The 22,487-nt window shown below is 41.7% G+C and overlaps 1 protein-coding gene across 2 annotated transcripts in view; it reads right to left on the reverse strand.

The window, feature by feature from the left end:
• Positions 1–412: 412 nt before the first annotated feature.
• klhl7 (kelch-like family member 7) overlaps positions 413–22,487 on the reverse strand; it is a 43,318-nt gene continuing 21,243 nt past the window's right edge. For both annotated transcript variants that reach the window (XM_070880961.1, XM_070880960.1), the window contains exons 4-11: positions 21,200–21,324; positions 18,088–18,263; positions 17,322–17,496; positions 12,182–12,324; positions 11,142–11,382; positions 8,392–8,593; positions 3,980–4,077; positions 413–874 (exon numbers count right to left, since the gene is read on the reverse strand). In XM_070880961.1, coding sequence (XP_070737062.1) covers positions 591–874; positions 3,980–4,077; positions 8,392–8,593; positions 11,142–11,382; positions 12,182–12,324; positions 17,322–17,496; positions 18,088–18,263; positions 21,200–21,324 — 1,444 coding nt within the window. In that variant the 3' untranslated portion in view covers positions 413–590. The remainder of the gene's footprint in view (positions 875–3,979; positions 4,078–8,391; positions 8,594–11,141; positions 11,383–12,181; positions 12,325–17,321; positions 17,497–18,087; positions 18,264–21,199; positions 21,325–22,487) is intronic.

Genomic DNA, 22,487 nt, shown 5'->3' on the forward strand with positions numbered 1-22,487 from the left:
TAGCAGAGGTGTTAACCCATTTAAAATGAACAGGTTAATGCCCGCTTTAAAATAGTGGCCAGAAGAATGTTGTTCAAGCAAAGTCGATAAATTCTTTGAAAAAGGAATTATATAATTGTTTGAAAAAAAGGTGAATATTAAAGGGAATGGAGAGCAAGAGATTGGCTTGGTGGCTTTGTGCAGAGAAAATCACTGTTGCAGGCTTGTTCCTGTGCTGTAATATTCTATGACTCTATGTCAAAAGAACACATCAAGTGTTTGTCTACCAATACTGCCAACAGTAATTGCTAAACTTGCATGTTGAAATTAGAATTAAAATCAAAACCATACAAAATATCTCCTTTTCTGTCGTAATTCCCAGAAATATCCAAATATCTTTACACTTTTTCTTAAAGCAATTAAAACAAAAATGTTGTAATGTTAGGCAAACAGCCTTTTTTTAATAACTCTTAAGAAATAATCCTGAATATTAGCATAAATTTAAGATATCCCATAAACGTTTGGAGTTATAAATATCTTCAAATACCAGTTTAAGCCAGCACAAACTGACAGAACAGACATCATCCTTGTAGCTCCAAGGATGATTTTTTTCAAGTTTCAAGCTTTTCTTCATTTGCACCACATGTGTCCACAACACATATAAGACAGCTGGTTACTGGGAAAGCACGGACCTTAGAATTGGTTGTCCATTTGTCAGTTTCAGTGTTATACTCCAAAATGTGACCTAATCGGCCTACACCTTGGAAACCAGCCAAGACATAGATTATGGAGCCTACTGCTGCGCATTTAACTGTTACCCCTTTCCAGGGCATCGTTGACACCATTTTCCAATCATTCATCTTAATATCATAATATTCTATGGAATCCAGACCACCTGCAGGGGCAAAAAAAAATAATTGATTAACTTTTCTTGCTCATTGCTAAACTAATGCTACTTATAAAAATAGCATATTTCTTCACCTCGTGGCACTAACAATGAAATACAATTTTCAATAGCTTTTTGACAGATGTTAAGAAATTAAATTTGGACCAAAATTTTATGTATGCTTTTATTATACAATTACAAACCTCAAACAGTACAAAATGTCACAGTACCAGAATGCAAAATAGGAAAAATCAGCTAAAAAATATCAACTATCCCTAAAGTGAAACAGAAGTTTTACACTTCATTATATATCTGGAACTCTGTATGTTTCTCTCATATTTTCTGTATGTCTGAATTTCTTTTGTATAGTTTGTATTCTCATTTCCTATCATGCTAGAGACCTTAGAGCTCCAAACCTTGATAGCCACATAAATGATCTTGTCTTTCTGAGGGGTTGGGCTGTGCATCATTTTATTGCATTTGCACAAGATAGCTGGAATCCAAGATCTGACTTGGAAGGGTGCAGGAATCTGGAGTCTAGAATTGAAATGGTGAGGGAATGGGGAGGTGGGGTAGAGCCTGGGGATGAGTTCTGGTTGCATTTCCTCTTCTGGCTCACCTCTCCCTACTTCTACAACTTCTGTTCTTCCAACTCTGATCGATTGTGCATTCCTCCTCCCTCAGCTCTACAATCAGTGGCAGGGCCTTCAGCCATCTTGTCCACACTCTGGAGCTCTATGCTCAAAATTCTCCGCCTTGCATCATGCTTCCTCCACCTTTAACAGCCTTCTTAAAACTTAATTCTTAAACTGTTTTTGGTTACCTCCCTTACCTTAGGTCCGACTCCAAACTGAAGCACTTTGGGACATTTTGCTATATTAAAAGCAGTACGTAAATATAAGCTGTTGTATTAATATGGCTGCTGTGACCTATCTGTAATTATTATTTGGCTTCAATTTTGGCTGTACATGAATATTACTAGTGGATCTTTCATGGTATTGCATCAACAAATACATGGTTTTATAAGGACATGACCATTATTCCACAAACACACACTATATAATTCTCCTGCTAAAGTACAGCTGTGTAATCCTGTTGTACCCCTTTAAGACGACATGTCCCAACTGATTTGTCTTCAGTAAGTCAGAGTTCAGAGAAACTAACAAGAAATTACTGGCTTTTTCCCCCCAGGAAAAAGTGTAACAAATTATTTTCTGTGGCATCTGAAGTGTGGAGGGTACAAGTCAAAATGGTGATAGAGCATTTATGAAGCTGTCATACTGTAAACACATGTCAGTGCTAAAAACTGGACACTGACTGAAGCAGGGATCAGATGGGAGGATAAAGTGAGTCACTTTTCTGGGCACATGACTTTTTTCATGGAAAAGTTTTGGATATGATTAATGCTAAGGTGTTGATTTTAAATTAAAGGGAGTTCACCCAGGTTAGAAATCCTCCTCAGTCACATGCTGGAACTGCTGGGATAAAGAGGGGGCCGATATATTAATAAATCAGGCATTAAAACTGTGATCAAGGTGAATAGTTATCTCGTCTCAAACACTCCCAGCAAACATTCACACCATAGAAGGTTATAATGTCCCTTCCTGCTAAACTTTGCATGAAGCTGGTTGCAAGTAAGGGTAGCAGGTTTGACTGTCAGCTCTACTGGCCAACCCCCAGACAGGAGAGGGATTCGGAACCAAGCCCCAACTTCCCATGGCACAGGAGGGTGGAGACTAAAGACCCATATGTTGCAAGTCAGTTGGTGAAGTCTGCTAAGAAAAACCTAAGTGAGGCCAAGCAGATTACCTCCAAAAGAGTCAACCAAGCACAGTGTTTGCCTTCGTCTGATTCAATGCAAAGATAGAATAAAAACAAATGTATTTCGGCTGCTAATCAGGACGTAATCTCAATAAAGCGTTAATTGGTCAAATTACTGAAAGATCGGAGAAGTGCACGTGAGAAAGACACAATATCCAGTTCAGATTAAAAGGGGGTCCCTATTGTAACACCCCAGGATATGCTAACATATAATTATATATTGTACAGTGCAGGCAAACTCCTGAATAGAAGAGATGTGAATTCTGCTTACAGGAATGAACAGCAGAGCTGAACCAGATAAAATATCTGAGGAACACCTAACATTTGTAACAGTGATCAATATCTAAGTTGTGAGACTGACTAACCTATGTGCACAATGAAAAAAGAGTATTCCCCAAGAAAACTACAAGCAGAGCATATGTGCCAGATGGCTCAAGTTCAGAGCTTGGAAAGTACTGGATCCCAGCTGGGAAATATCACATGGAAGATCAAAACTAAGATGGCAAACTATCAACAAGCCATGGTAGCTAGGAGAATGGAGAAGATGAATGCAACAATTGGAAATTAGTGCTTCCAAATGAATGACTGACTAAATACCAGTTTTCTTTCCTTTTTCTTCCCAGTTCTTTCTCGTCCTCTTCATCTTTCCTCTACTCCCTTAGCCAAATAACCATTATTCACATGTAAGCATCGACAGCAATTGTAGCAGGCTATTTCACGAGGGCAGCATCACACAATGCTCAACTTATGTTCACCAACACACTTCTAGCGAGGATCATGGGATAGCAGTCATGAATGGAAACACTGGCTGATATCTCCACCTACTCCCCCAACAACCCAGACATACTGAGGTCAATTGTAGCACTCCCACTCAGCTGAGGCCAGCTAATTTAGCAGAGATCAAGTACTTGAGTGTTTTAACATTAATGGAACTCATTAATTATTTTAACATAGGGGATTAGCAAAATAATTATTAGGGCCATTGTCCTGAAATATGGCATGTGAGGATTTTTAACAAGGCTAAAACTGCACAAATTTGTACAGTATAGCTACACAGCAGAAGGAGATGAGTGGTATCACTATACACAGAATACAATACAGGAAAAATATTATAAAATGCTAACTTAACACCCAAAGAGGGAGTTAGGAGTTGGTGTCATCAGTTGTAAGTAAAGTATACAAAATTAATTTCAAACTTTTTTTTTTATATTATTGTCAAAAGTACTGCAGTTTCTCAGTGCTAGGACTTTGACAGGCATCTTGATATAGTGGATATAAATCAAGCAACCATACCAAGTCCATTTTGTCCACCAACAGCATAGATTCTGTCATTTACAAATACTAATCCATGATTCTTCCTAGCCTCCAGCATTGCAGCAAGTTCTGTCCACCTGTGAAAGAGATACAAAATTAAGACATTAGCTTATCTAATTACTATCGCTCATCAGGACAACAAAATCCTAAGTTTGAATTGATTATGGAAATGAGTTGGAAAGCTTTACATTGAAGTCAATGATTCTTATAATCATTTCACATCTGCACAACATACAAGTATATACATATGAATCTTTCTTCGCCAGTGAGCACTTAAACAAGCAGTCACTTTTCTTAAAGGACGCGAGTGCTGCAATGAACGGGAAGTAGTTGCGCATGCGCAGTTCGTAGTATTTTTGTTTGTTGTCGCCGGACTTCCCAAAATGTGGAATAAAGCAGATTTTAAAAATCTTGATAATTTGTAGTTTAATTTATTATTTGTGTGAATTGTAGAATTTATTCAGGTATGAGCCACTTGTTTCAAATGGGATTGTGATCTGCCTCAGTGTTTCTGATCAGATATTCCTTCCGACAGCTCTCGTGTTGACAGCCCTGCCAAGTGATAAAATAGGTTAATTGTTTTTAAATTGACAATGCGGGGTAAAGAGCAAAGGACCTTGATACCAGAGGTTGAGAGGGAATGAGAAGACCAGGTAATGGTGAGGTGACAGCAAGCTCGGCTTTTAAACACCTGTAGATTGTCGGAGGAAGGGAAGATTGAGGGAGAGAATGAGTTTCAGAAGTCTACGGTCCCAGGAATATACAGATTAGTGCAGAAGAGAGATGATGCTAATTACTGAGCGCTTAAAAATGGTTTTCTGCCGAGCTAAGGTGGTTGGGGACTCTCGACTGCAGAGCTAAGATGAGCCGTTGTGAAAGTTATTTTTTAAATTTGCGGAGCTTCCGGTTCGTTGTCAAGAGTCACTCCGTTTCTTAAATCATAGGATTTTTCATCGATGCAGTATTGAAGGAGCGCGGCGTTGTCAGAGACGCCGTCTTTCCGATGAGACATTAAACAGAGGCTTCATCTGCCTGTTCAGATGGATGTACGATTCAAAGAGATGGGGAACTCTCATGGTGTCCTGGCCAATATTTATCTCTCTATCAATGCCACAGTGTTAAAGTACAGGGGAGAACTGAAAAAGGAAATAAGAGCAAAGAGGGTGCATGAGAATACATTAGCGGGAGACATAAAAGGGAACCCAAAAAGGTCTTTTACAAACATACAGATAGTAAAAGGGCAGTCAAAGAATGGGTAATTTAGGGACCAAAAATATTTTTTCATAGAGGCAGAGGTACTCAATATGTACTATACATCTGTCTTCACTAAAGAAGAGGATGCTGCCAATGTCACAGTAAAGGAGGATGTAGTAGAGAAATTAGATAGGATAAAAAGGAGATACTTAAAAGGTTGACTGTGCTCAAAGTTAGATATGGAAGCAGTCCCAGAGGTCGAGGTTTGCAAATGCTACACCTCTGTTCAAAAAAGGGGAGAGGAATAAACCCAGCAACTACGGGCCAATCAGCCGAACGTCGGTGGTGGGGAAACCTTTAGAGACATTAATCCAGGACAAAATGAATTGGCACTTGGAAAAATATGGATTAATAAATAAAAGCCAGCACAGATTTGTTAATTGTGTTTGACTACCTTGATTGATTTCTTTGATGAAGTAACAGAGAGGGTTGTTGAGGGTAGTGCGGTTGATGTTGTGCATATGGACTTACAAAAGGCGTTTGATAAAGTACCACATAATAGAGATGCCAGCAAAATTGAAGCCCATGGGATTAAAGTGGCGGTGGCTACATGGACATGAACTTGACTAAGGGACAAAAAGCAGAGCAAGGTGGTAAATGGTTGTTTTCAGAGTGGAGGGAAGTATGCAGTGGTGTCCCCCAGTGGTCAGTGCTGGGACTACTGCTCTTTTTGATACATATTAATGACCTGAACTTGGGGTATACATGGCATAATTTCAAAATGTGCAGATGACAAGGAACTCAATGTAGTAAACAATGAGGACAGTAACAGGAATACAAAAGCAAAATACTGCGGATTCTGGAATCTGAAATTAAAACAGAACATGCTGGAAATCTCAGCGGGTCAGGCAGCATTTGTGGAGAGAAACAACACGTTTCGGGTCGATGACCCGACGTCAGAACTGACAAATGTTCAAGATGAACAGGATAGTAACAGACTTCAGTAGGAGACAGATAGACCAGTGAAATCGTCAGACACATGGCAGATCAAATTTAATGCAGAGAAGTGTGATGTGATTGGTAGAAAGAACAAGGAGAGGCAATATGAACTAAAGGGTACAATTTTAAAGGAGGTACAGGAACAGAGTAATCTAGGAGCGTACATACACAAGTTTTTAAAGGTGACAGAACAAGTTGAGAAGGCTATTAAAAAGGCATATGGATCTTTGGCTTGCAGTACAGCGGGACCTGGCGTTACTTGTGCATGAAACACAAAATGATAGTATGCAGGTACAGCAAGTGATCAGGAAGGCCAATGGTATCTTGGCCTTTATTGCAAAGCGGATGGAGTATAAAAGGAGGGAAGTCTTGCTACAGTTATACAGGGTATTGGTGAGGCCACACCTGGAATACTGCGTACAGTTTTCGTTTCCATATTTACAAAAGGATATACTTGCTTTGGAGGCAGTTCAGAGAAGATTCACTAGGTTGATTCCGGGGATGAGGGGGTTGACTTATGAGGTAAGGTTGAGTAGGTTGGGTCTCTACTAATTGGAATTCAGAAGAATGAGAGGTGATCTTATCGAAACGTATAAGATTATGAGGGAGCTTGACAAGGTGGATGCAGAGGGGATGTTTCCACTGATAGGGGAAGACTAGAACTAGAGGGCATGATCTTAGAATAAGGGGCCGCCCATTTAAAACAGAGATGAGGAGAAATTTCTTCTCTGAGGGTTGTAAATCTGTGGAATTCACTGTGGAAGTTGGGACGTTGAATCAGTTTAAGACAGAAATAGACAGTTTCTTAAACGATAAGGGGATAAAGGGTTATGGGCAACGGGCAGGGAAGTAGAGCTGAGTCCATGATCAGATCAGCCATGATCTTATTGAATGGCGGAGCAGGCTCGAGGGGCCGTATGGCCTACTCCTGTTTCTATTTCTTATGTTCTTATGTTCTTATAAATAGAGGCAGAGAGTACATAAGAAAAGAGGGATGTTAAAAACTTTTATAAATCATTGGTTCGGCCCCAGCTGGAGTATTGTGGCCAATTCTGGGCACCACACTTTAGGAAGGATGTCAAGACCTAAAAGAGGGTGCAGGGGAGATTTACTAGAATGGTACCAGGGATGAAAAACTTCAGTTACATGGAGAGAATAGAGAAATTGCGATTGTTCTCCTTAGATCAGAGAAAGTTATGAGGAAATTCTTGAAAGATTTTGTAAGAATAAATAAGGAGAAACTGTTTCCAGTGGCAGAAGCTTCAGTAATTTAAGGTAATTAGAAAAAGAACCAGAGGTGACATAAGGAAAAAAAATTACGCAGAGAGTTATGATGATCTGGAATGCACTGCCTGATGCAACACCACACACACTCATTTTACCACTGGATAATAAACACCAAGCCCAATTAAAGAGCCCTGAGTGATACTTCTACTGAGATCAACCCACTCAGTATAAACTGGTGAAGTTCCTGTCTTCATGGCTTAGTTCCACCCTAGACATTGCAATTACCAACTAAGCCATGTGGCGAGAAGGGGAGAGGGCAGGGAGAAAGAGAGCTGCATCCCAGATTTAATTCTTAGTCTGTGCTGAGTTAGCAGAACTCAGTAAGAATGATGGTGAGAGTTCTACAATTAACCTCAGTATTCCCATACAGGAGGAATTTCTGCTCCTGATCGATTGCATTCAATGACTCCTGGCAGATATTACATTGCATCATATTTCACTACAGGCTGAACCTCCCTTATCCGGCACCACCCCTCATCTGGCACCATTCCCGGCCACCGGGTACCACATGCACAGAACTCCAATATGAACAAATTGAAGTCTTTCCTCGCTGCCGACTCCCACAATCGCTGGTCTGACCCTGCACCCCACCACCCCCTCCACACGATCTCTCTGCCGCACTCCTAGTCCCAAGTCATCCAGCCCTGATATCCTCTTGCTCAGTACCTGTACCATACAATTTAACATGGCCTCCCCTCATTCGGCAAAATCCCTTATCCGACACAGGCCAGGTCCCGAGGGTGCCGCATAAGAGAGGTTCAACCTGTATTTCAAAACTGATAGCCATGAATTTAAAATAGAAGGTTAGGGAAATTAATTGTGAAAAACGAGAAATATGGCTTCTTCAGAAACCACAACAACTTTGGAAAGGCAACATATTATTTGGAATTTTCAGGATCACCAGCACTTACGACTCAGTTGCAGGATTGTACACTTCACAGGAATTTAGAACTCTTCCAGATACATTATTGCCTAAACTTCCCCCACAAACATAGATGAGTCCTTTAGCCTCTACCATACCATGGCTGCATCGAGGTGTCAACATACTGGGTTTGGTATGCCAATTCTCTGTTCTGGTATCGTAGCATTCAAACAGATACAAGGCAGAGTTTCCTGCAGTAGGAAAGAAAAACAATTAAAATGGCTAGTATGAACCAGCTAGAAGGGTGGTACTTAAGTCTTCCTCGATTCCGAGGGACTGCCTATGATGATGACTCTAATAACATTTGGGGCCAGGCAGCCTATTTTGCTGGTGCATCAACATCTGCTCGAGATTCCCTATATTCCGATTCAATCCCAGCCAGTCCATCAGGGAAGGACTTAACAGTTGAAATGTACTTCTCAACCAGAATGGAATGAATAAATGTTTTTTGTTCAAGTTGGCCTATAGTGCTTGTGCACCTCCAAACTGCTGCTTAGAGTAGAGCTGGCAAACGCCTGCTGCAGCTTTTCTGCTTTCAACTCAGCTTGCAGTGGCATAGTGGAATAACAGCCAAAGAATGTTTGTCTTTTCATGTTTAAAAATAGCATTAAGGGAGAGGGTTGTTACATCTGTCTAAGAGCTCGCAATTTATGAGCATGTCCTATTGGTCTCATCATCATAGGCAGTCCCTCGAAGCGAGGATGACTTGCTTCCACACCAAAAAGGAATGAGTTCAAAGGTGTTTCAATGAAGGATCTAAGATTCCAGATCCCAAACTACATCTTGGAGGGTGGAAGATGCCTGTGCGTGGATTTTTTTAATGTGTGGTTGCCGTTGCATACCAGCCACCACACAGGCTTGACAGAGCTAGGTTTTGGTCCAGTGGCAAGGATTAACCAAGACGACTGGAGACCAGCTCTGTTGCACGGACCGAGCACACATATAGCAGTGTGGACTGGCCTGTGCTGCCCCTGGGCCCTCGCCTCTTCTGGGCCCCAGACTCACGCCTCTCCTGGGCCCCGGTCACTTCCTTCTACAAACTCTTGCAGCTTCTTCGCCCCTCCTGCTGTGCCTGCCCGCACTGCAATCTGCACCTGACTTCGCAGCCTTCGCCCTCCTGCAGTGCTATGCCGCCGCACACTGTTCCCTCTGATGGCCCCGGCCTGCTGATGGTCTTGCAGGCCGGGACCGCGCCGATTTCCGGGCCGGGCCGCCGCACACTACTCCCTCTAATGCAGCCTTTCAATCACAGTAAATCCTCTTCAATTCAAGGTCCATTAGTCTGTTAGTTATATCAATCACAAAAATGCAACAGTAAAATCTAGACTGTCTCACAAGAGGACTTTCAAATGTTATAAAATTCAACAAAGAATTTCAGTCTTATTTCGATGATTTACAGCAGTACAACATAACAAGTAATTAAGTGGAAAACTAATGTACAATACTATTTGACATTGAAATAGGCAGATTAAATTCAAACACATCCCCAATATCTAACAACTGAGGGACAGATATTTATAGCAAAGATCAGGGAAGTTATTTTCTGTAACTGGGAGGAATTTAGCTTTTCAGAAACCAAACTTTGAAAATGCACACCATGTTCCAGGACTCTGGGTACTTGCAACTCAGCTGTGGGACTACATACTTCCCAGGTTTTATAACTTCCCTCTGTCGCACATTATGTTTACAAAAATAATGGCCCAGAAATTCCTGCCTTCCGGATCCGTACGGAGTGTCTAGGACCCGGGAAGGCATTGGAAAAGTCGGTTTTCAGCGCGCAATGCACATGCACTGAAAACTGGCTTTTCCGATCTGTCAAATTTCTGGCTTGACAGATCTTCTGTATCTCGGGAGCGAGGATATTTGCATGGGCAAGATTACGGTATTTACGCATATCTTGCCCAGCAAATGTCCTCAAAACTCCTGAGCCTGATAAAAGCAGGTGCATAGCTTACTTTTACAGGCGTAAGAGTTTAAAGACATACAAAAATATAAATAAATTAAAATAAAAAAACATATTTTTTTAAATCCTGCCCAATTCTTTACATTTATTTGTAAACATTATTGAAACATTTTTTTAAATCGGCAAATTTATTTTCTTTAAAAAACATTTCTAACAACTTTCATTTCTATTCGTGTATTTTTGTGAGTTTTTTTTTAATGTTATATGTAGTGTTTGTGTGTTTCTCATTCATAGTAATAGGAAAGACACAGGGAAACACAAGGGGATGATAACATTTTACAGGCATCTTGAGTCGGCTACAATTCTTTACCGAACAGAATATGAAAAAGCTTTACAGAGCATTCACCCATAAAAAGTCATAAGCCACAGTATAGTTTTAGGCAAAAATCTATTTTTAAGTCCATTCTCGGGATGTGGGTATTGCTGACAAGGGTAGTGTTTATTGCCCATTTTAGTTTCCCTTGATGTGGTGGTGATGGGTCGCCTGCTTGAACTACTGCAGTCTGTAGTGAAGGTGCTCCCACAATACGGTTAGGTAGGGAATTCCAGGATTTTGACTCAGCGACAATGAAGGAACAGCGATGTATGTCCAAGTCAAGATGGTGTGTATCTTGGAGATGAACTTGGAGGTGATGGGGTTCCCATGCACCTGCTGCTCTTGTCGTTCTAGGTGGTTGAGGTTGCAGATTTGGGAGATACTGCAAGAAGCCTTGGTGACTTGCTGCAGTGCATCCTGTAGATAGAAGTACCATCAAATAAACTGACAATTAACTCACCTACTTCGGAGCCTCCAGATGTGTAAATCTTGCCTTCTGCAGCACAAGCAGCAAGACTGTCTCGAGGGGTTGGAGGACCTAGCTTAGAGTACCAGCTATCCTTAACCACATTGTAGCAATCCATCCGTTTGATGGGGAAAAGCTGTGAACCACCCAATATATAAACAACATTGTCCCAGAAGACACAGGCTGCATCTCGACGCTTCTCAAATGGACAACGAATGTCCATCCAAGTATAATCCTGTACAAAGAGTAAGATAATTTAAAGAAACAAAATCCCAATTACATAGAACTTGAACTACTGGGATAGTTCCACACATAGCAAGAACTAATTTAGCCCATGTAATATTGGCTTACTTACACTGAACATTTTGGGAGCTATCAGTTTAATAGTAATATTTTTCAAAGACTAAAGGAATTACACCAGGATCAGATTCTTGGTGAAAATGCACTCAAGCATATATTTAAAATAAATCTTAAAATAGAGACACAACCACGTTTAAACATTTTACAGAGATCTGGATCAGTTATTTAAAGTTGGACAAGACGAATATCTCACAACAATTTTTTTTTAGCAGCATGAGGGAAGCCCTCCCCTTCATTCAAATACCCACCAGCGGTTTGTGCCTCTTTTAAAACAAGTATTCATTACAAATAATTTTATGAGAGATAAAATGCTACTTTGTTGACATCAGCAGCCAATAACAGATCTAAAACAAGTCTAAAATAACAATGACATGGTATTTGGACTTCGCCTCATGCGGAAGATAAACACCAACATGGACTTTTGGCGTTTATCCTCCACATCAGCATTAGTCCGTTTTGATAAAAGGTCATCAATCTGAAACGTTAACTCTTCCTCTCACCATAGATGCTGCCTGACCTGCTGAGTGTATACAGCATTTTCTATTTTTATTACCAACATGAATTGGTTCGGCTGAACTGCTTGTTTCCATGTTTCACATGCAAGTTCTACATAAAGGCTTAGTCTTCCAGAATTATTAACCACAAATACCTTATTCCCCTCCCCCAGACTTTACCTTAGGATTAAAGTATCGACAGGACTGTGGCTGAGATCCACCGAACAATGCAATACGATAATCATGTTTCTTTTGTCTTGGCCGCGTACTTTCTCCCAACTCTTCTCTATCCTCTGGAGACAGAAGATGATAGCGCATGCCACCTAGACAGGAATGGTCAAGAATGAACAACTGTATCAAAGATGTTCTGGACATCTAGGCATACAATAAAGGAGGGCGCTTCAACATCCAGATCCACCCCTTCCAAAGTAGTTTTGGCTGCCACTTAATAGGTTATTTTGTGTATTTTTATACATTTTGGGTGTTCATCAGAGCGACCAATCATATTAGTAGAAATGGAGCACTTTTCTACTCTTATCGCCTATTGTCATCACAGGTTAAATGCAGAGTAAATCTTTGCATGGGTAGCTATGATTTTCTGTCCATCAGTGACTGGGTTAAGAACTTAATAGGAGCAGTAGTCGACCATTCAGCCCCTCAAGCCTGCTCCGCCATTCAATAAGATCTTGGCTGATCTTCTACCTCAACTCCACTTTCCTGCACTATCCCTTGATTCCCTTAATATCCAAAAATCTATCGATCTCTGCTTAAATATACTCAGTGACTGAGTTTCCACAGCCCTCTGGGGTAGAGAATTCCAAAGATTCACCACCCTCTGAGTGAAGAGGTTTCTCCTCATCTCAGTCTTCAATGGCCAACCCCTTATTCTGAGAATGCGACCCCTGGTTCTGGACTCCCCAGCCAGGGGAAACATCCTCCTTGCATCTGCCCTGTCAAGCCCGATAATAATTTTGTATGTTTCAATGAAATCATCTCTCATTCTTCTAAACGCTAGAGAATATAGACCAAGTCAACTCAATCTCTCCTCATAGGACAATCTCCCCCATCACAGGAATCAAGTCTGGTCAACCTTCGTTGCACTATGACAAGTATATCTATCCTTCTTAAGATAAGATCATCAAAACTGTACACAATATTCCAGGTGTGGTCTCACCAGGGCCCTATATAATTCCAGTGAGACATTTTTATACAGGTACAACATCCAAAATCCGGAGTTCCAGAATCCAGAATTTCCGAAAGCTGTACACCCTGGCCTCGGCCTGATCTCCGGCCGCCCAACCTCACCTCGGCCCAACTTTCAGCCGCCTGACCTCGCCTCAGCCCAACCTCCCCCGGCCTCAGCCCGACTCCGGCCGCCCGACCTCGCCTCGGCCCAACCTTCCCCCAGCCTCCGCTCGCCTGACCTCGCCTCGGTCCGACCTCCTCCAGCCTCCGGCCGCCTGGCCTCGCCTCGGCCCACCTGACCTTGCCTCGGCCCAACCTCTGGCTGCCTGGCCTCCCCCTGCCTTGGCCCGACCTCAGCCCGACCTCTGGCCGCCCGGTCTCCCCCGCCTCAGCCCGACCTCAGCACGACCGACATCCCCGATCTCCGGTGGCCCGACCGACCTCACCCCGACCAACACCCCCGATCTCTGGCGGCCTGACCAACCTCAACTGGCCTCAGCCCGGCCGACACTCCCAATCTACAGTGGCCCGACCAATCCCCCCACCAACCTCACCACCTGGCCCGACCGCGCCCACCGCCCCCCACCCTCGGCCCAGGGAAAGATGTTCCGAAACCCAGAAATACCCGGAATCTGGAACGGCCTCAGTCCTGAGGTTTCCAGATTTCAGACGTCACATTTGTACTCAAATCCTCTTGTAATAAAGGCCAACTTACCATTTGCTTTCTTAATTTCTTGCTGTACCTGCATGATTCGTGTAAAGGACACCCAGGTCCCTCTTAACACCAATATTTCCCAATCTCTCACCATTTAAAAAATACTCTGTTTTTCTATTTTTCCTACCATAGTGGATAACTTCACATTTCTCCACATTATATTCCATTTGCCATGTTCTTGCTCACTTAGCCTGTCTATATCCCCTTGAAGCCTCTTTGCATCCTCCTCGCAACATACATTCCTGCCTAGCTTTATTATCATCAGCAAATTTTGATATAGTATTTTGGTCACCTCATCCAAATCTTTGATATAGATTGTGAATAGCAGGGGCCAAGCACCGATCCTTGCGGCACCCTACTAGTTACAGCCTGCCAACCCGAAAATGACCCGTTTATTCCTGTTTTCTGTCTGTTAACCAATCCTCAATCCATCCTAGTAAAGTCCTCCATGATTACTGTATTACCCTTGTTAAATGCGCCTCTAATTTTCGGATTTATACTTTGCTCTTCATTACAACTACTGTTTGGGGTCCTATAAACAACTCCCACCAATGTTTTCTGCCCCTTGCTGTTTCTTAGCTCCACCCAAACTGATTCTACTTCTTGATTTTTCGAGCCAAGATCCTTTCTCTCGACTGTCTTTATTATCACGGCTACCCTTCCTCCATTTCCATTTTGCCTATCTCTTCTAAAAGTTAAGTATCCTGGAATATTTAGTTCTCAACCTTGGTCACTTTGCAACTACGTATCCGTATTGACTATTAGATCAAACCTATTCATTTCTATCTGCGCTATTAATTTATTCATTTTGTTGCAAATGTTATGCGCAGATATCGTGCTTATAGCTTATACTTTTTTCTATTTTCCCGATATCCTCTTAGTCACTGATGCCCTATTACCTTTGTTACTCTGTGTTCCTTCCTGACCCATTTTGCTTATTTTTACCCAAAACCATGCTCTGCTCTATAGCCTTGATATTTCTCTTGCTGCTTTTAAATTTACTCTTTCCTGAATCCTCCTACACCCACTTCATTAGCTTAAAGCCCTGTCTACTGCTCTAGTTATTCGATTCGCCAGGACACTGGTTCTGGCCCAGTTTAAGTGGAGCCCGTCCCAACAGACAGCTCCCTCTTTCCCGAGTACTGGTGCCGGCTCCCCACGAAGCAAAACCCCTGCCTCCCACACCACTCTTTGAGCCACGCATTTAACCATCTAATCTGCTCGTCCCGATATTAATTGGCGTCTGCCTCAGGTAACAATTCAGAGATTATTACATCTGAGGTTCTGCTTTTTAATTTGGACCCCAACTCCTCAGACTCTCTCAGCAGAACCTCATTCCTAGTTCTATTTATGTCATTGGTTCCTACGTGGACCACGACACGTAGTGGATCCTCCACACCCCACGACAAGGGGAGGATCCAGCCACGAGAGGACGTCTTTAACCCTGGCACTGGACAGGCAACACAACCTATGGAACTCCCAGTCGTGGCTGCAGAGAACAGTATCTGTCCCTCTGAGTATACTAGACACATAGAAAATACGAGCAGTGGTAGGCCATTCGGCCCTTCAAGTCTGTACCGCATTCAATATGATCATGGCTGATCCTCTATTTCAACACCACATTCCTGCTTTTCCCCCATACCCCTTGATGCCTTTTGTTTCTAGAAATCTATCTATCTCTCTCTTAAATATATTCAGAGACTTAGCCTCCACAGCTTTCTGTGTAGAGAGTTCCACAGGTTCACCACCCTTCTGAGTGAAAAGATCTCTCTTCATCTCGGTCCTAAATTTCCTACCCTGCATCCTGAGACTGTGACCCCTTGTTCTAGACTTCCCAGCCAGGGCAAACATCTTTCCCGCATCCAGTCTATCCAACCCAGCCAGAATTTTATACATTTCAATGAGATGCCCTTTCATTCTTCTAAACTCTAGTGAATACAGGCCTAGTCGACCCAATCTCTCCTCATACAGTCCTGCCATCCCAGGAATCAGTCTGGTGAACCTTCGTTGCATTCCCTCTGTGGCAAGTATATCCTTTCTTAGGTAAGGAGACCAAAACTGCACACAATACTCTAGGTGCGGTCTCACCAAAGCCCTGTATAACTGTATAGTAAGACATCCTTGCTCCTGCACTCAAATCCTCTTGCAATGAAGGCCAACAGACCATTTGCCTTCCTAACTGCTTGCTGCATCTGCAATGACTGGTGTACAAGGACACCCAGGTCCCTCTGTACATCAACACTTCCCAAGCCATCACCATTTAAATAATACTTTGTCCTTATGTTGTTCCGACCAACATGGATAACTTCACAGTTATCCACGTTATACTGCATCTGCCATGTGTTTGCCCACTCACTCAAACTATTTAAATCACCTTGCAGCGTTTTTGCATCCTCCTCACAACTCACAATCCCACCTAGTTTTGTGTCGTCAGCAAACTTGGAAATATTACATTTGGTTCCCTCATCCAAATCATTTATCTATATTGTGAATATCTGGGGCCCAAGCACTGATCCCTGTGGTACCCCACTAGTCACTGCTCACCACCCCGAAAAGACCCGTTTATTCCTACTCTCTGTCTCCTGTCAGTTAACCAATTTTCAATCCATGCCAGTACATTACCCCCAATCCTATGTGCTTTACTTTTGCACATTAACCTCTTATATGGGACTTTATCAAAGGTCTTCTGAAAATCCAAATACACTACATCCACTAGTTCTTACTTATCTATTCTATCAGTTACATCCTCAAAAAACTTTAGTAGGTTTGTCAAACATGATTTTCCTTTCATAAATCCATGATGACTTTATTTAATCCCATTGATATTATCTAAATGTGCTGTTATCACATCCTTTATAATAGACTCCAGCATTTTCCCTACTACTGATGTCAGGCTAACCAGTCTGTAGTTCCCCGTTTTCTCTCTCCCTCCTTTTTTAAATAGTGGGGTTACATTTGCCAGCCTCCAATCTGCAGGAACTGTTCCATATTCTATAGGATTTTGGAAGATGACAACCAATGCATCTACTATTTCCATGGCTATCTCTTTTAGTACTCTGGGATGCAGACCATTAGGCCCTGGGGATTTATCTACCTTTAGTTCCATTAGTTTCTCTAGCACTATTTTCTTACTAATAATCATTTCCTTTAATTCCTCTTGCTCACTAGACCCTTGGTTCCCTAGCATTTCTGGGACATTATTTGTGTCCTCTTCCGTGAAGACAGAACCGGAGTATTTATTTAATTGTTCTGCCATTTAGTTGTTCCCCATCACAAATTCTCCCGTTTCTGTCTGTAATTAATTTATTTGAAAAAGAGACAAGGCCCTGTGCTCAGTGTTCTGATCTGTACTAAAATCCACTTTGTTGCTAAGAGTTTAATGTGATCAAACTAAATATGGCAAAAAACATGTATACTTACTAATAACCATTTTAAGACACTCTGGATTATCCTGTATGAGTGATTCTGCTTGGACAGTTTTACTCAAGAAATTCTTAGAGATTAGTGGAAATCTGACTTTAGCCAGAATATCAACCATATATTGCTGTCGATTGAGCTCGTCATATTTTAACCACCTGACTGCTGCATCATAAACCTACAGTGGAACAGAAATAAACCACAAATAAACGAGAATCATATTTGAAGGGAACTCATATTCCTTGAATGTGTATACCAAAGACACACCAAGATAAAGAGAACAAAATAATACTTTGTTCATCTTCCCCTCCCCCCCAAAAAAAGATTAACTGTAAAACATTAAAATGATACAGTGAAAGCATTTATATCTTACTTCTGAATAACTTTGCATTCAGGAGAAAATTGAAATAATGGATAGGCCTGCTCCCCTTTTTATCCTACCTCAAAACCAATGTATAATTATAAACAGAAAATGCTGGAAATCTCAGTGGGTCAGGCAGCATCTGTGGAGAGAAACAGAGTTAATGTTTCAGGTCATAGACGAAGGGTCATCGACCGGAAACGTTAACTCTGTTTCTCTCCACAGATGCTGCCTGACCCGCTGAGATTTCCAGCATTTTCTGTTTTTATTTCAGATTCCAGCATCTGCAGTATTTTGCTTTTGTTCCAATATATAATTACTACTTTTGTCTACATAATAATAACTGTACTTAGTTACGAAATGCTTAAGGAGGTTTTCTGAAGAGAGTTTGAATATGGTTGTTTGTACCTGGTCTTCTGCTCGAACTGTCAGTGCATCCTGTTTCAGCAGGTGAGTTACTCTTTTGACATCAAGTTGTAAAAACTCATCAGTTTTGTAAACTTCAGTGAAATGCTGATGAATGAATCCATCTGCTGAAATCTTGAGCTCTGGACAGTCGAGGCATTCTGCCAACACGCTTATTCCTGCAAACAAAGACAGATACAACCATAGAGGTTTACATACAGTAGGAGGGCATTCGGCCAATCGCGTATGTGCCAACTATCTCCACATAATCTCAGTTTCAAATAATTGTCCAATTTTCTCTTAAAAGATTCATTTCCTTGTGGCTTGCTCATTTCCTGTGGCAAAGCAATCCACACCCCAACAACCTTCTGCTTAAAAAGATTCTTCTGAACAATGTACTTGCTCTCAGTGCCAACTTCAACTTCAACTCCTTGTCAACAAGTTCCCAACCAGAGGAAATAGTTCTTCCTCATCACCCTATTGAAACCCTTCATAAATTAAAAAAAATTTCTACTGCATCTCTCTTCTTCCAGAGAAATAGTTCCAACATCTCAAACCTCTCCTCATAGTTTCTCATCTCCACCATCATTCTGGTGATCTACGATGTACACGCTCTGGTTTTAAAGTTCTTTCTATGATTGAGCACCAAAAACCACACACTGTACTCGAACTGTGGCCTAACCAATATTTTGTACAAATAGATTCATTTATTAAACATTAAAAGAATTAACACACAATTCCTCTTTGAGAGGCTAAATGGCCTACTCCTGTTGATAGTGTTCCTATGTTAAGAAACAGTCTTGAATGACGAGTCACTCTAATTTAACATTACACAATGATATGATCAGACAGATTTATTTTATTAATGGTGAGAGACTAGGGATGGAATGTTGGCCTTTGTCTCAAGGGGGCTGGAATACAAAAGTGAGAAAGTGATGCTTCAGTTGCTCAGAGCTTTGGTGAATCTTAATCTGGAGTATAAAAGTTTTGGGAACTGAACCACAGGAAAGATATTGACCTTGGAAGGGGTATAGCGCAGATTCACTAGAATGATTCTAGGGCTTAAAAGATAAAATTATGAGGACAGGTTGCATAAACTTGGGTTGTATTTCCTTCAGTTTAGAAGCATAAAGTGTGATCTAATCAAGCTATTTAAAAGGCCTAAGGGATTTGATACAGTAGATAAAGATAAACTATTTCCTCTGGTGGGGAAATCCAGACGAAGAGGACATAATCTTAAAATTAAAGCTAGGCCATGTAAAAGTGAAATCAGGAAGGACTACTTCACACAAAGGGTAGTGAATATCTGGAACTCACTCCCCCTAAAAAGCTGTGGATGCTGAGTCAATTGAAATTTTCAAGACTGAGATTGACAGATTTTTGTTTGGTAAGGGTAGCAAGGGATATGAAGCAATAACAGGTAAATGGAATTGAAACACAGATCAGCCATGATCTAATTGAATAGTGGAACAGGCTCAAGGGGCTGGATGGCCTACGCCTGTTCCTATATACCACCTTTAAATCTGACTTACACTTGTCCTCTCCTGCAAGTGATGTCCTAGACTCATCCGAGTTTGCAATTGAAGTTGTGAATAATTATGGAAATGAGGCGAGAGCAGAAAATTGACTGCTATTTGCACGAGATTCAGGCAGGCCTTAAAGCAATGCAAACCTATTGAGAACTGATTGACACCTGAAAATGAAAATCACCCAAGTGTCATCTGCATTTTCCAACAGGAGCACTATACAGCAATCAGAAGTGGGAACCCCAGCCAATTTTGCTCTCCCTAATCCGAGGGTGCTGAGGCCAAATGTAGTGCCTGGTTGAGATTATAGTTCAATGGTTAATCTGCGAGCTTCTTGGTGTACATGACTTACACTGGGCCTTAGGAGGAAGACATGCAAAAAATTAAAATCAAACTACTGTCAACAAACGATGACATCGCAGAAATATTTTTAGAAACATAGAAAATAGGCACAGGAGTAGGCCATTCGGCCCTTCGAGCCTGCACTGCCATTCAATAAGATCATGGCTGATCATTCCCTCAGTGCCCCTTTTCTGCTTTCTCTCCATACCCCTTGATCCCCTTAGCCATAAGGGTCATATCTAACTCCCTCTTGAATATATCCAATGAACTGGCATCAACAACTCTCTGCGGCAGGGAATTCCACAGGTTAACAACTCTCTGACTGAAGAAGTTTCTCCTCATCTCAGTCCTAAATGGCCGACCCCTTATTCTAAGACTGGTTCTGGACTTCGGGAACATTCTTCCCGCATCTAACCTGTCCAGTCCCGTCAGAATCTTATACGTTTCTATGAGATCCCCTCTCATCCTTCTAAACTCCAGTGAATAAAGGCCCAGTTGATCCAGTCTCTCCTCATAGGACAGTCTAGCCATTACTGGAATCAGTCTGGTGAACCTTCGCTGCACTCACTCAATAGCAAGAACATCCTTCCTCAGATTAGGAGGCCAAAACTAAACACAATATTCCAGGTGAGGCCTCACCAAGGCCCTGTACAACTGCAGTAAGACCTCCCTGCTCCTATACTCAAATCCCCTAGCTATGAAGGCCAACATACCATTTGCCTTCTTCACCGCCTGCTGTACCTGCATGCCAACTTTCAATGACTGATGAACCATGACACCCAGGTCTCGTTACACCACCCCTTTTCCTAATCTGCCGCCATTCAGATAATATTCTGCCTTCGTGTTTTTGCCCCCAAAGTGGATAACCTCATATTTATCCACATTATACTGCATCTGCCATGCATTTGCCCACTCACCTAACCTGTCCAAGTCACCCTGCAGCCTCTTATCGTCCTCCTCACAGCTCACACCGCCACCCAGTTTAGTGTCATCTGCAAACTTGGAGATATTACACTCAATTCCTTCATCTAAATCGTTAATGTAAATCGTTTGTGTGTTTTCATTCACTAAGTTTACCAATGTCACTGTGTGCAGTGTCATTTGTCTTTACTTCTTACTTTTATCAGATATCAAGACAATATAGAAAAATACATGGCACAGGTTTGAGGGATGAAAAATACATCATCACTACTGCACAGTACTACTCTAATTATAGGACAGTCTCTTAATACAGATCAATGACTTACCAAGGCAATTCGAAGCATCAATTTGCTCTTTAAGGAACTCAACACACATTTTCTTCACTGGTTCAATCTGATACTGGTTTGCTGCATCCAACAGAGATTGAACATTATTGCTGTTAACGGAGATCCTGCAAACATTAAAAAATAATTTATTGAAAACTGTTAATTCTGTTCCTTTGAAGGGAATATTTTTCATGATGTTTTTGTATTTCTATTGTGCAACTTCTTTGTCGTCATTACAACATTTAATCTCTGCTTCCTCACCATCTTTCTCAGCTGGAAGGATGCGACAGGCCTCCTTACAGATGAAAAATCAAAGCCTTTGATTAACCGACAGGAGAAAAGACTAATGGAGAGAGGAATCTCAGTGGCCATTTTTTCCTAACTTCCTTCTCTCTTAGTTGCTGAATAAGCGCAAGGTTCATCGGGGAACTCCATAATACATCAACAGGGGTGCAGAAGCATTCCACCTACGCATCGATACTCACAGCTTTAAGGGAGGCCTTGGATCTCTCGGAAGGTCACTCCCGGTCTCAGTTCTCTCCCCAATATGGCATTGCGGGAGTTCCCAAAACCACTCACCGCAAATAGATTTTAAGCATAGTATAACAAAAGAGGAATCGGATAATGTCAGGCCATCTCTGGCATAAGGGGCAGATTTCGCCCTTCTATCAACGGGTCAACAAATGTCATCTCACTTAGTAAAACCTATGCCAATACATGCACTCCCCAACAGACTTCTACAAATATCTCCACCCTATATACCATAACAAAATACAAAAAAGATATCCCATATAAGGCCCTGGAGTAAGATCTAGGCTACTAGTTAATGGAAAAGAAATGGCAAAAGTTATGGAGCATGATCCTCAATGTCACCTACAGCAAAATGTGTGGGGGCCAACTCAAGATCATATAGCATGCCTACCACATCCCACACAAGCTTCACTTTTTCACACCAAATGACTACCGGAGAAATTGTTATCCTATCATTCTAGCTCACTAAAGAATGCAAGCCCCTTACAATGCACAAGTTAGCACAGCTCTTGCTATTTGCTGCAAAGATATGTATCCCCCACTAAGCCTACCCTACAAGCATACAGCTACAGCACTTATAGGATATATCCTGCACTGAAGGAGTAATGTGCCTAGAACAGGGAAAAGTACCAAGCAGTCTGGGGTTTGTGGCTGATGGCTCAATCAGCATAAAAATGTTCCTTAAACATATAAACTACCTGCAGGAGGAAAAAGCAGAACAGCAACTCAGTCTAGATGGACAAGGTCAAAAATACCA

Source organism: Pristiophorus japonicus, chromosome 5 (genome assembly GCF_044704955.1).
Source record: "Pristiophorus japonicus isolate sPriJap1 chromosome 5, sPriJap1.hap1, whole genome shotgun sequence".
NCBI lineage: Eukaryota > Metazoa > Chordata > Chondrichthyes > Pristiophoridae > Pristiophorus > Pristiophorus japonicus.